We start from the raw sequence: 14735 nt of genomic DNA on the forward strand, positions 1-14735 counted from the left end.
CAGTTAAGGTGGGCCGTGTTTTCTTCAAAGACTCTACTTTTGTACCTAGACAGCCAAATTTATGAGGTCCAAGCAGTGATTTCCAGTTGTACTGGCTAATTAGCCTAGATGAAGTTCTGCTACTACTGCTTCAGATATATCCTCAGCAGTTGGTAACCGTGGGTATTTTTTTTTGCTAGCGTTTCAGAATCTGTTACCTTCCTCTGTCATCACTGTTGCTTTCAAACATGCCAGAGTATTTGACTACAAGTATAAATTCTCCCCTTGTTTACTGCTAAAAGAATTGGCAATGTTCAACATAGCTTGCTGTTTACCCTTCCTATTCGAGTTTGTTTTTCCTATTTGCATTAACATCTAGAATATTAGGTAATTAATTTTTAGATATTTTCACAGATGATTTACTATTTACAACATGTCTTTTAGTCTAAAGGTGAGGTCTGAAATTAAATGAAATTTATTGTTGCATGAGAACCATTGCTGTCTGAGGATTTTAGGAAACCAAACCCTCAGCTCATCAGTATTCAAGGCAGCAGATAGCGAGTGTATTTTAAAACTTAAAAAAAAATTTTAGACTTGATGAGTGATCCTGACAAATTTATGGATTTAAAGTGGCTTAGTGCCACTAGAATAAGCAAAAATGCTACTACAGGACTTTTTTTTTTTTTTTTTTTTTTTTTTTTGTCATTTTGCCACATTTAGGTTATATAGGTCAGAGAAATGCAGTTCTTTTTTGCTCTTTAAGTTCAATACTTCCAGCATAATAACTTGTGAAATCAATACTCTTTTAATAACGAGATCAAACATCTTTCATGGATAGAATTGCCTACCAGGAAGCTCATGCTTCGTTCCTCTCTCCCAAAGTGTGTGTAGACAATTTCATTCTGCTCTGAAGATTGTTTTGAAGGTGATGCCTCCAGTTATGCTTTCATGTTCTCAGAACTTGCTGTCTTAAAAATAAATATTTGAAAAGAATCCAAAATCCACTGATTGCATTATCCTCACTTTCAGTCAAAAAAGATCCAAGCCCAGCTGAAAGAACTTCGTTACGGCAAAAAAGATTTGATTTTCAAGGTGAGTCTTCTTTCAACATAGTTTTGCTAAGTTATTAGAGTTGCTGTAATGTTGAAGTCATCTGTGAGTATGATAACTGCATTTGTTGCTATATTTTTAAGGAATCATTTACTTCTGTTGATACCGAGAAGAGCTGACACCACAATAGATGAGAATAGTATCATAATGCTAATTCAGACATGCTATTTTCTGTTGGGTTTTCTTTTTCATTTGCAAACCACTCTAATAGGAAAAGTGTTTCTTATTAAATTGCTTTCTGGGTCAAAGAAGAGAAGCTTCAAAGCCTAAATTTGTATGCAGTATATTTCAAAATATATAGAAATAGTGTAAAAATAGTTTATGAATATCTGTTTGCATGCTGAGATAAAGCAACATTCCAACTGGAAACCAAAACATATTACCCTATTCCATAGATTCTGTGATGTATTTGATACTTTACAGGTGGATCTTGGCTGCTAATTGAGTAGTGCTTTCATTTCCTGCATAAATGGTGGGGATAAGTAGTCATCCCCCAAGTGCCTAGAGCTAGACTTATTTAAAAGGTAACTGAACTCAGTGTGAGGTCCATATTTCTTCTGAAAGGCACAGGATAGAATATTAGAACCACCAGCTACAAAATGCTCCCCAGGTTAGTCAGGGTGAATTCTGCTCTGAGTGCTCTTACTTGAAAAACAGTGAAAATGTTTACATTGCCTTTTGGGGAGACAATGAGCTAATTGAGTTAAAAACTCTTCAAGAAGTTTAGATAAATATAGTAAACTGGGAATAGGATTCAGAAGTTCCATCTCCTGAGAAGTTCATATGCAAATATCTAAAATATCTCTTCACTCTTCAGTTTTGTTCTGTGATAGATTTCTGATTTGCTCATTTGTTATATTTTCTACATGTAGTCAGAAATATGTTTGTTAGACTTCTTCCTGACCAAAGGAAATTTAATTTACGGGGGGGGGGGAATGGAACTCTGATGGAATTTATTTTGAAGATATTTGTGAGAACAAGAGGGTTTTTGTTTTGTTTTGTTTTTAATAATCAACACTGAGAACTGTGTTTTTAATAATCAACCTTAATGAGAACCTTCTTTAAGAACCTTCTTATGTTCTGTTAACTGTTGTCAGTAAGACTTCTAGTTAGAGCTTTGGGGAGTAAGTGGGAAAGGAAGAGCTGGGAGAAAGACGGCTCTTATACTCCAATGAATTGGTAGATTATGTCTGGTTGTAACATTGTGAGACAGTAACTTACAAAGTGGTAGTAAATACAACATGAATTCCTCATTTTTTGCATGTATTTACTCTTACTATGTTTTCAAAGTGCATTGTGGTGTACTGGATTATGTGACATGTCTATACATATGTATCTTGTGTCTTTTCCTATGTATCCATATGTATGATATAATGCCATGCATCAGAAGGAGACACAACAGTTTAGGTGATGTGCTCAAGACTATATTTGTTGTCAGTGTATCTGTTGTCATTAGAATCTGAGTTCTGAACTCTTTCTCAGCATTCAGTCCCTTAAAACATGTAGAGTGGTAACACTGAAAAACTGACAGGACTGGAAATCTACTTTGTGTTATAACAAGCAAAATAAGGAAGAATTAATGTTAAATTTTCAGTCGTCTTTTAAAATTTATAGTTTTGCAAGTGGGAACCTGATAGTTTTAAATGAGTCCATTCTTAATTACAGCAGTTATCCTAAATCCTCGATTTAGTTAAAGTACTCTTTAAGTTTAAACGATTTGCTAAATTGAAATCTACATTTGTTTTAGTCACTCATAACCACTCGTTTCCAAATTCAGTTCTTCTCCAATCCCTGTTTTCCCATCATTTGATTATATTTTCCTTGAAGTCACATTTTTACTTAATTAGAAAGGATCTACAGATTTTTTTGTTGTTGTTCCTGAAACACAATTGTATGAATGTTTGATATGAATGTCAGATAAAGAAAAATAAATCCAGCACTGACTTTTGATATGTTTGTGTAAGTCTCTTGTACTCCTGAAAACTTTGTTCTTCTCAATGTACAAGATGCAAGTGGTTCACTTCAGTATTTGTTTTCTGCTTTGTGATGAATTCCTAAGGATTCTGCTTAAAAGTTTCAGAAATAGGTATTTCATCTGCCATTTAATCTGTTTTTCCTTCTGTAATTTTAAGTCCTGGAGCAAAATATATAGTTAACCACTCATTTATGAGGACAACCGAACCAGTGCTTACTGGTGACTTGACCACCTCCCTGGGTGGGAGGCTAGGGAGGCCTTTGAACATTAACTCTTCTTCTGTAGTCTGCAGCACTATTTATCGTGTAAAACATTTGTCAGTCTGTGGCTGCTGCTACATCACTTTTTATTCCCTTTATGCCCAAAATTTCATGATTGCTATGCCTGTGTTATTGCCATCTACTCATCTACTCAATAGCACATGGGTAGCTGCAGTACACTGGTGATTCTGCAATGGATTATTCCTCTGAGAGAAAGATGGCCATCTCACTGCTCAGTTGTTGCAATGGTTTTCAAGGCACCAGGCTCAGCTTCAGCTCCCCACTTCCCAGCTCTGCAGACCCTTCTTTGAAGTGACTAAGATAGTGTTGGGTAAGGTTATTACTGACATAGACATCATCTGGTTTCAGTTTTAATGCTGAAGGCAAAGAGACAGGGCATGCTTCTCAGATACAGATGTTCTCAGGATCAATCCAGTTGACTTTTAAGGATGGATTCAGACCATATTTCTGCCATCTGACAGACACCAAGTTTGGCTGTGCAACACTGGCCTACATTCAGAAGTTTATCTTCCTAACCAATCGTGGGCACTTAATTAAAAATACCACAGCTTTAATTCTGAAGAAAAAGCTGGGAGACATAGGAATCAATGGCTCCAGCCTAGCTCTGTGGACACATCTGAGTACTGGGTGCTGCTGAGCACCCAGGCAGGTTTTAAAGAGGAGGGGAGCAGTGGCTAAGTAGAGGCAGACTGTGTGAGACCTGTCTGTTTCTCCTAATCTGCTCTGTTCCATCGTTTCCCTGCAAGGAGCAGAAGTTAGAAGGCCATGCAAGTTTTCTCCTGCTTTGGTCTACTAGTCTTAAAAATAAGAAATGTCTTCATATATCTCTCTTGAATGTGCCTTACTGAAATGGAAATCAGCATGTTACCATACCATCTCACATAGACTTAGGAAGTAATTTTATTTTCCTTTCTCTTCATAACTATATTTTGCAGTTATTATCCTGCATATTAAAATAATATATGTTGGGATTGGGCTTGTTTATGTTTTTTTTTCTCTAGTTCTGCTTCTCAATATTAGTTCTCACACCACTAAGGCTGTGCATTATTCTCATCTGAACATGTTTCCTTTGGTCTGTGCCCATTTGCAATGCCCTGAAGTGGCCACAGAAGTCTAACTCAGTGTGGGTTATTTCACACCCACAGAGCAGAGTAAAAACATTTTTGTACTCTGTACCCACAGTGTTCTCTGCTTTACAAAGACATGACACATTCTGTGGTGATGTCATCTTGAGTCATCTATCCCTGCCATTTTATATTCTGTGTTTGTTTCAGTGATTATTCCTGTCTGTATTTAATATCTTGCACTCTTCTTTAGGGAATATCATCCTATTTTCTCCAGTTTGCCAAGATAAATATAGGAAAAAAAACATCATCTGTGACACAGAGGTTTGATGTCACCAGAGCATTTGATGAGTAAATGTTTACTTCATTGTTCTGTTCATGAATGATATGCAGCAAATAAAACTGTCCTCTAGAGAGGTGGCTTGATTACTCTTCCCAGTATTTTTCCAAAAATGAATGTTATGATAACAGATCTGTAAGTCATGATCTCTTTCTTCTTTTTCTCTTTCTGAACATGACCATCACATTTGTTCTTTTTCAGTCTTCAGATTTTTCATCTATTTGCTGAGCATGTGAAGGATTAGGGCCCTAAAGCCTGGTACCACTACATAAAGCAGTAAAAGCAATGATGTACAAACTGAACGAAGGAGAAATCACAAAGTGAAAAGTTTTTATCAGTCTGTAATTACACAGTAGTATTAGATGAAAAAATAATCTTTTGCCTAAAACAATACCTAAAAAATTTGGAAAGAAAGGCTTAAGTAATAGGGTGTGAAAGGGATCCTGTGAAATCTACCCCAACCTTGAGACATGACCTGAGTGATAGTATTTTGAGTCATTACTTTGAACTATGTTTTGTGCTCTTGTAGTAAAGATCTTTGAGCAAGAGAAGGAGTCATGACTACGAGTGTTGCACGATGCTCTTCTTTATCTTTAGCTCAGGAATGATTGCCTTTGTTTTTTTATTGCTTAATATTTGTGAGTAATAGGTAAGCCATTTAGTGGTTGTACATGCAGATCAGGTTCTCTGTAAGCCTGGAAATACGGAGTGGTTTGCATTTCATGCTCTGGTTCCATATGTGTGCATCAGTTTATGGAAAGCCAGACAGTAAGATTGATGACATTCTACTTTCAAAGCATTTACAGTACAAGGTAATTACACAATCAGTGAAGTTAAATGTTTAATAGCTTAATGAGTAATTAATGCTATTCCACAGAAGTTGTTGTGTCTGGTGATGTATGACAACCGGGATGGTGTTACTGAGGAGAGCTAAATTTTCTTGTTGAAATGTGATAATTTGTAGTTACTGTTTTCATGATTTGCTAGAATATAGGTGGATTTTTTTCAAGGACTATCTCTATTTGCCAAAAGTAATCATAATGGCAGGAAGAAAATTGGAAGTATATTCCTAAAAGCAATTGCACTGATGGCTGAGAAAGTATATTCTAGATTTTATGTCTGAAGCTGTTACCACATGAAGGTTGGTCTATTTATGGAACGTATCTATTTATGGACTTCTGGAAATTACAGAATTCAGCTTTTGTTGTCTAGATATATTAGGATTGAGCATGAATTTTGCGACCAGGTTGTTCTTCTGTTTTGCCACTTAGATGACTGATGTGTTGGGCTGTAAAGAGCTCTATAGGATAACATGTAGAGGGAGAGGTGGAAGGTGCGAGGCTGTGGGGTCTTCCTTGAGATACTTCTGCTCTGTAGTAGTTGGACTAATACAGAGCTAGACTAAGTGCTGAAGTGAAACTATGTGGTTCAGGATCTCTGTTGCTCTTGCTGCATACTGTATTTCAGTCTTTGGAGTTGCTGGTTTTTTGTTTTTTTTTCCAAGTGATGAGGCTTATACTTTAATTATAATGCTTCTGTTGATTATTCACTGAAGGATTTTTTTTTTTATATAGTGATGTGAGTATTTCTAGTGGATGTTACCACTCTTGAACATAAAATTTTATTTTTCAGTTTATCAAACATTTGCAATTAGATCTGTCTTCTTATTGGATGTAGGACAAGACTTTAAGGCAAATCATTATTGAATTGGATTTTTTAATATTTTAATTTTCTGAGACAATAAAATTACACTTGGTAACTTGATTTTTTCAGGGAGGCCTCAAGAGGCTAGAAAGATGGGCCCGGTTGAACCTGATGAAGTTCAACACAGCAAAGTGTAAAGTTTTGCACTTGGGCTGGAGGAATCCTAGGCATCCATACAGGCTAGAAGGAGCGTTCCTTGAAAGCAGCCCTGTGGAGAAGGACCTGGGGGTCCTGATAGATGAAAAACTTAATATGAGCCAACACTGTGCTCTTGCGGCTTGGAGGGCAAATGGAATCCTGGGGTCCATCAAAAGAGGGGTGGCCAGCAGGGACAGGGAGGTGATTGTCCCCCTCTATTCTGCTCTTGTGGGGCCCCATCTGGAATACTGAGTCCAAGCGTGGAGCCCACAGTACAAAAAAGACAGGGAGCTGTTGGAGAGGGTCCAGAGGAGGGCCACTAGGATGATCAAGGGACTGGAGCACCTCCCCTATGAGGACAGGCTGAGGCTTATTCAGCCTGGAGAAAAGAAGGCTGCAGGGTGACTTCATTGCAGCCTTTCAATACCTAAAGGGAGCCTACAGAGGGGAGGGGAATCAACTCTTTGAAAGGGTTGATATGTGTAGGATGAGGAGAAATGGTTTTAAGTTGAGGGAGGGGAGATTTAGGTCGGACATCAGAGGGAAATTCTTTACCCAGAGAGTGGTGAGGTACTGGAACAGGCTGCCCAGAGAGGTTGTGGATGCCCCGTCCTTGGAGGTGTTCAAGGCCGGGTTGGATGGGGCCCTGGGCAGCCTGGTTTAGCATTAAATTGCAGGTTGGTGGCCCTGCATGTGGCGGGGGGGGGGATTAGGGATTCATGATCCTTGAGGTCCCTTCCAGCCATTCTGTGATTCTGTGATTTTTGTGAAGCATATTACCTCTGTTGCATAAATACCTGGCTGATATGTTTTCTTGGTAACTGATAGATGAGAAGATTGATTATTTTTGAGATAACTATCTTGTTGAGATAGGACAGCTAACATAAGGATATTTTGGTGTCTTTTATCATTGTAGATTAAATACTTGCTTTCATGAAGCGCAAGATTTTTTTTTTTTAGTTTGTTTTAATTTGATTCCTTTTGAAGTAGGGCAAAAAACACTGACTAGTTGAGTTTTGGTGGTGGTGGGTTTTATTATATTTTTTTTTTAATTATTGTTCTCCTGAGTAGCAGTATAGTGTTACTTGCAAGGCTCAGAAAAGTGTATTTAGAAAGTCTTATCTAGATTGTTGCTTTTCCTTACGAAGTTTTCACTGTTAAACATATATTTTGCTATTACATATTTTCTATTTCAAATGCCGTATTTTAGTTATTTGTATATATTTTTTTCAGTAACGTTAGAATTATTAAAAATGTGTTAATGTTGGCTATGTGGTAGCAGACTAAGGGTCCAGGAAATGTTGAAAAAATATTTCCAATGCCATTTGCACACACAGGAAGTTTTTTGATATAACAATATATGACATGTAAGAAAATGGAGTGTTATCCCTTTACATATTTCCTGGTAAGGATGTTAGATGATCATAGAATCACAGAATGGCTTGAGTCGAAGGGATCTGAAGGATCATCAAGCTCCAACCACCCTGTTGCAGGCAGGGCTGCCAATCTCCATATCTAGTACTAGATCAGGCTGCTCAGGGCCCCATCCATTCTGTCCTTGAACACCTTCAGATGATGTATTTGTACCATCATTTACTGGTGTCTTTTATTCAACCGAGTCTTCTACTGTTCTGTTTTTTAATAGTTTCATGCAGTTTGGGAAAACACAGGTTCATGAAATGTGAATTTTCTCAGTAATTAGTAAGTCAGGTGCATTAGCTTGTTGTTGGCAAGATTTTTTTACAATGTGGTTATAAGTTTAAAAAACTGTTATGAATTTTCTAATGAATTGATAATTTTTATTAGGAAAGTTTCTGTATGTAGCCTTAAGAATGTGGATTTGCATTAGGCATTATTGCAATCTTAAGCAGCTAATCTGAGTTCCTGAGTGACAAGGCTACTCAATAGCCAGTATGAGAGTTGAATTTAACTAAATCTAGCAGTTGCAGCTTTAGATTTAACAGGCATTGAATAGCATTCAGCTGCTAATTAATTTACAGTCCTGGTCCAGCTTTCACCAAAATAAGCAGAGTTTTTCTATCAACATCACATTGAAGTGGATGAGGACATTCACACTTTCTAAATAGGATAATAAAGCTTTTGTATATGCCCAGTAGAGTTTAAAAGCTTAAACATATTGTCACATAAAGCGTTAAATAAGTCCAAACTGCCTAAGGGTCAGAGAAAATAGTAGGATTGGTACACCTCGTGTAAGTATATATCAGGAAAAAGAGAGGTTTAAAATTAAAAAAAAAAAAAAAAAAAAAAAAAAAAAAGAATTTTTAAAAAGAGGACCATATGTAAACATCCCTAGTAATGTCACTTCTGTGTGTGTATGTTTTCTGAGTTTGTTTCTGCAGGGAAATAATTATTTTTCTTTAGTTAAATCTAAAGTACTTCAATGACAGCCCAGCAAACTTCCATTTTGCTTTTATTATAATTGGATTTATGTCAAGGAAAAGCATGAGGACTGGGGAAGGTAATGTGAAATTTCTACTAATTAAACTGACAAAGGCCTTATTTCCTTTTTGGAATGAGAGATTAAAGTATTGTGGCAGCAGTGAGCATCAAAAAAACATACAGTCTGTGGGATTTTATAGAAATTCTATTTGTAACTGATTTTTATTCTTGTTTAAAAGTGCTTGAAATACAACTCAGTGTTCCTAAATGTCATACGTAAGGTTTACTAGTAATTAAATGGTGTAGCTACCAAAAAGTGCTATTCTCGGTTACATTTATCTTCTGAGAACAGTACAGTTGTGCAATAAACAGTACAATTCTGAAAGCAAATCTGTGCATTTCTAGGATATTAATAATGCTTACAGAATAAACATAGAAGCTACTGTTTACTGGATAATTTATTCAATTAAGCAGTTGTTCCATCTTCCAGTTAAGTGATTTCCAATTAAAAAGTTGTCCTATTTAGACACTATAATAAATTATAAATTAAAAATTTGTACACTAAGAATTTTATTTTTCAAACACTTAAGGTTTATTGTAAAATAAAATGCAGTTGAAAATATTACATCTATTTCTAATGGATGTGCATTATTTGTAACCATGCTGTTTTGTCCCTCACCTGATCTGAAACTTATTGTACAGGTATTATAGTTATAAATTCTTGGACATCCAAAATCATAACACCAAACACATACAGGTGTTGTTTTTATGTTGTTTTGGTATTTGTAGAATCTCACTCTGGTCTCAATTATTTGCTAGAAATACATTTTATACCACTTTGGATTTCTCTATCTTTGAAATCACATTCGTCCTCTCCTTTTTCTTCTTTATTTTTTAATATTTATTATGCCTGGAAGAATTTAAGTATGGGCACTATGTGTAATGTAATTCACAGTGTGTAAATACTGGAAAATTTACACACTGTACATCTGGAAAAGTGCGCTTCACAGACAGTAATCGCTCATCGCATTCTTTCACAGAATCACAGTATGGCCAGGGTTGGAAGAGCACTCAAGGATCATGAATCTCCAATCCCCCTGCCACATGCAGGGCCACAAACCTCCACGTTTAATGCTAAACCAGGCTGCCCAGGGCCTCATCCAACCTGGCCTTGAACACCTTCAGGGACGGGGCATGAAGGGGATGAAGAATCAATTTATCTCAGATTTATCAGTAAGACCTGATGTAGCCATTCTACATTCTACAAGAATGCCCAAGAGAAAAGATATTTTTAAGTTTTCCCAGACCAAGCTTTGCAAAAATTTTTACCTCTTTATGAAAACTGGCCTTGTATTTTGCACTTGTTCCTTATGAAGGGCCTAGGCCACAGTGATTGAACAGGCTCCTTCAAAATATTTTTACTTAAAATAGCAGTGAAATAATTGCAGTAAGAATTCAGGCTTCACAGGCAAAAAAAAAAAAAAAAAAAAAGAAAAAAAATCAGAAAAAATTTGATCATTCTGCAGTTCAGGGATCGAGATGTAAATAGACATCACTACTTTTAAGTGAGCATTCCAGAAAAGAAACATTTTTAATGCCAGAATTTTATTGTCACTTCATTTCCACTGTATCAATGGCGTTTTGATTCAGTAATCTGTGAAATGAAACAAACAAAATTGAAAAATGCAGATAAAGACCATTCAGTCAGATACTGTGATATCACAAAAAAATAATAAGATTTGATAAATGATGCCCATGGGAAGAGTGTTAATACATACCTTTGTCCTTTCCTCCACAAACGAAAAATCTTTTGCTTAATGTGAGTAGTGTTTTCAGTCCGTGTAAGGTTACTTCATTCTTTCTAATGGCAGGCACTCATTAAATAAATGAAATACTTTCCCGCAAATTTCATTTTGATATGACTACATTTTCACCAAGAATAATGTCACCATACATTGCTGTGACAAGAAAGAAGCAGTAGCTTCTTCCCTGTAGCTCCTGGTACCTTCTTCATATCGGCTACCTAGATTTCCAGCTACCTAATAATTCATGTCTAAGAAAACCAAACACCTTGAAATTTGTATCTTCTGATGTTTCAGAGACGGTGCTGAATGGAAAAGTTGACTGACCAAGTGACAATCCATCATCCTCTATGTAATTCTAAAGCATTTGTGATGCATGGCATCTCATCTACTCATCTACTATGAAAATTGTATTTTGCGTAATTTTCTTTTTAATGGAAATTGAAATTATTTAATTATTTAATTATACATACTGTTTTTCAAATGTTGTTTCTCTTTCTGTGAAATTGAAATTTGTATAACTAGGGAAAAAATATTCGTAAGTACCAAGAATCAAAACGTTAATGATATGAAAAATTAAGTGTTTTCCTCTTATGTGATAAGTCAAGGCAAACTATGCAAAATCAAGTGAAATCAGTAAGTTCTTCTATATTGGCTGCTGTGTTGCATGCTGATGAGCTAAACCAGTGGTCCATTCTCTTTTGCGTGTGTGGCAGCTCAAAGAAATGTGATGCAATAGAAATTACAGAACTGATTCACAAGGGACTTCCCTGCATCTGAGCAAGAGGTTGACTTTTGTTTGAAGGCAATATGGTGTAACCATACAGGTTTCTTAGTAACAAAACCGTGGCTCTGATTAACTCCCAGATTGAGGTCTGATCCTGTTCTAAGATGTGATTAAGTGGTTCTTCATGTAGTCAGGGAAATACGAATGGCAGGCTTTTGTCGTTTGGTCAGACAGTGCAACCTATGCCTAATGCTGGCAGGCATCATCTCTTGAGATCTCTCCTCCCAAAGGACCCTGCAGGCAAATAGTATTGTGCTGTGTAAAAGGCATCGGTTGTCCCATACTGGGTGTGATGACTTTGAATCCAGACCTCCCCAAATGCTTTTTCACTATATAGCTGCATAACTCACTATTCCCGTGAATGTTCCTTTTGCATTTCAAAGGAAGAAGCTGGAGAAACAAATTTGGAGCTAACCTTTTGTGTACTAGCAGGCAGTGACATCTCATAAGGGGCTCAATGTCTATGAATGTTTGACGGTGATTTCTCTGTTCTATGCCTACACTGATCTTAATATCTTGTTTAAAATAACAAAATTGTGTGCTTAATTAGAAAAAGAAGTGAGATAAATGAACAAATCAATTAAATCTTTGAACATTACTTTTTCAGAATAATACTGTGGCACAGTTGTAAGTACATGCGTGGAATTACTTTTCTTCTGGCACAGAAATTAAAAAGTAAACTTGTGTTCATACAAATGGTGCAGACTCAAGTTCATACATAAAAATACACATTTTCTTTGGGGAAAATAGTATCCTTTTGTCTTTTGGCAATCATTTCTGAATCAAATTATGTATGTTACCCATGAAGTTTACATTTTTCCTCTCATGTGCTGCGTGAAAAATTATGGGATGAAAAGTTACAATGTAATTTTTTAAAATTTTATTAAATATTAATAAATTTTAATATATTAAAAAGCCAAGATTACATTCGCTTTTTCTTCTTTATTCCCACAGGCACAACGGCTAACAGATCTGGAACAGAAACTAGCAGCTGCAAAAGATGAATTGGAAAAGGCAGCCCTTGACAAGGTAAGAAGCGTGACATGATGCAAGCGTGTTTATTAGCTGTGAATGTTTGTACATAGCTTGACAAAAACAAGTGAAAATATTGCAGAAGTTTAGGTATGTGTTTAACAGCACGCACTCGGCTTAAGTCAGTGGAAATAATCATGTTGTGTGATGTTAAATAAAGCTGCAGATTTTTTAAGAAGATGTCAACGGTTTATGGGCTGGCTTGGCCCAGTTCCGTGACCAGTGGGGCGGAGGGATCTGCGGATCCACGCCTCCAGGAAAAAAAATGGTACAGGGGACCCCAAAATAATTAAAAACAGCGGCAACGATCTGAGGAGAAACAAACTAATTTACTAAATACAGTATCGGAATGCAAGATAACACACTATAATACAATATAATTAGAATTGAAGCTAATACATCAAATATAATGAGAGAGAGAGAGAGAGAGAGAGAATGTCCGAAAGGTGGATATCTCACCATAAAGCTGAGATATGCAGTCCAATTGAGCAGCAGGGAGACAGGGGCAGCACCCACCACGAAGAGCAGACGGGAAAGAGCGCATCAGGTGACCTTGCCAGGAGTTATATCTCCTCTCTGTGGCTGCAAAGTCCCCTGGGGAATGTAGTTCTTCTCTTCTGGGCAGGTACCCAGGACTTGAGCATAAAACCATGACAGAAGAGAAAAATCAGGTTGAAAAGGTCTCAGAGGCTTCTAAAGAACTATTACCTTTTCACTAAAGTATTTTTCTGGTTGTCAGTACCACAGTAACTGAGGATTTACCTCCAAAATTTCTTCAACTTAAACAGTAATCACAGAAGCATTATCCAAACCTGTGTGCATTGCTGGCCATGTAGTAGTTGTTTCTTGCAAGTACATTCAAGTGACCTGCTCCTCATATTAATTGGGTAATTAAGTGTGTTCACTTTGCACATGCGTACACACTCACAGGCATGCTCTCTCACTAGTGCCAGTTGCTGTCTAGTGCAATGACAAGGGGAGAATACTTGGAAAAAAAGTCTTCTAAATGTACTGTTTAATTATAATGTGGACAGCTGTGAAGGAGAAAGCAAAAAGCATTTGACATCAGGAATTTCTAATGAGTAGTAAACCAGTCTGCAAATTAAATGGGGGCTTGCAGCATGCTCAACTGACTTCTCTGACCCTATGTTTCTTTCCTAGTAAACATTATGGAATTTTAATTTATGCTAGGTTATAATTCTTCAGGTTTTTTCCAGACGACTGGCATCATCTTCTGGTAAATTACCGTTGAGAAAATCCATGGATGGCATCAATAGTTCATTTGGTTTAGGGGGCATGGTGGTGATGGAATGAGTTGAAGGTAGAACTCAATAATCTTACTGGTCTTTTCCAAGGTTTATGATTCTGTGATGAGAAAGAGGCATGGAAATAGAGAATGAAAAGTGCAAAGCTCATAAATGTGGAATTGTGAAAAAGCTCTTTGAGACGGACGCAGTGCCCATGGTTATTCTCACTGCAGAATAGTAAGATCATTTAAGTTTTCAAATACCTTTTCTGCCCTGGTCAAGAGTTTTTCTCTGTGAACTAAAAACAGTTGGAGATTAGTGCAGTGAAGACGTTGACGAAGTTAGCATGTGCAGTAGGAATGGATGTAGAGAGAACAGTATTTTTTCAGAACATGAGCTGTACTGGAAAAGATTAATTGAGTAACCGAGTCTCAAAATGTGACTATAAATTGGCATAGAACTGTATTGTACTTTTTGGAGGGTATGAAACTTCTGTTTTTAATATTTGCTTTAAGTATTCTTTGTGCAGACAGAAGATTTAATGTCTCACATTTGTGTATTCGCACTGCAGCATTTTTCTAACTCCCATGATGGGATCCTGGGAAGCCTGACATTTTTTGTTTTGCTACAGCCCCATTTGTTCTATACTGAGTCCAACTCTGTCTCGTCTCAAGAGTATAAGGAGGAAAGCATAAAGACATGCATATCATCTTGACAGTATTTATGACTGGCCATAGCCATAGCAAAGCAAGCACTGAAGGACAGGAGAGGGGGGTGAAAGGATAAGTAATTATCTGGAGGAAATTATCTGGAGATAAATTTCTGAGGACCAACACCTCTACCTTAACTTCTTCCTGGGGTCAAGAGTCTACTTAT

General features: G+C 36.8%; 1 protein-coding gene across 1 annotated transcript in view; it reads left to right on the forward strand.

Moving 5' to 3' along the window:
- LOC306947880 (leucine zipper protein 2-like) overlaps positions 1 to 14735 on the forward strand; it is a gene marked incomplete at both ends in the record, with an annotated part of 143086 nt that overhangs the window by 105150 nt on the left and 23201 nt on the right. The window contains 2 exons of the mRNA XM_079537324.1: positions 1009 to 1071; positions 12535 to 12609. Of these exons, the coding sequence (XP_079393450.1) occupies positions 1009 to 1071; positions 12535 to 12609 (138 nt within the window). The remainder of the gene's footprint in view (positions 1 to 1008; positions 1072 to 12534; positions 12610 to 14735) is intronic.

Source organism: Tetrao urogallus, assembly GCF_951394365.1.
Source record: "Tetrao urogallus genome assembly, chromosome: 6".
In the NCBI taxonomy this organism is placed as follows: Eukaryota; Metazoa; Chordata; class Aves; order Galliformes; family Phasianidae; genus Tetrao; species Tetrao urogallus.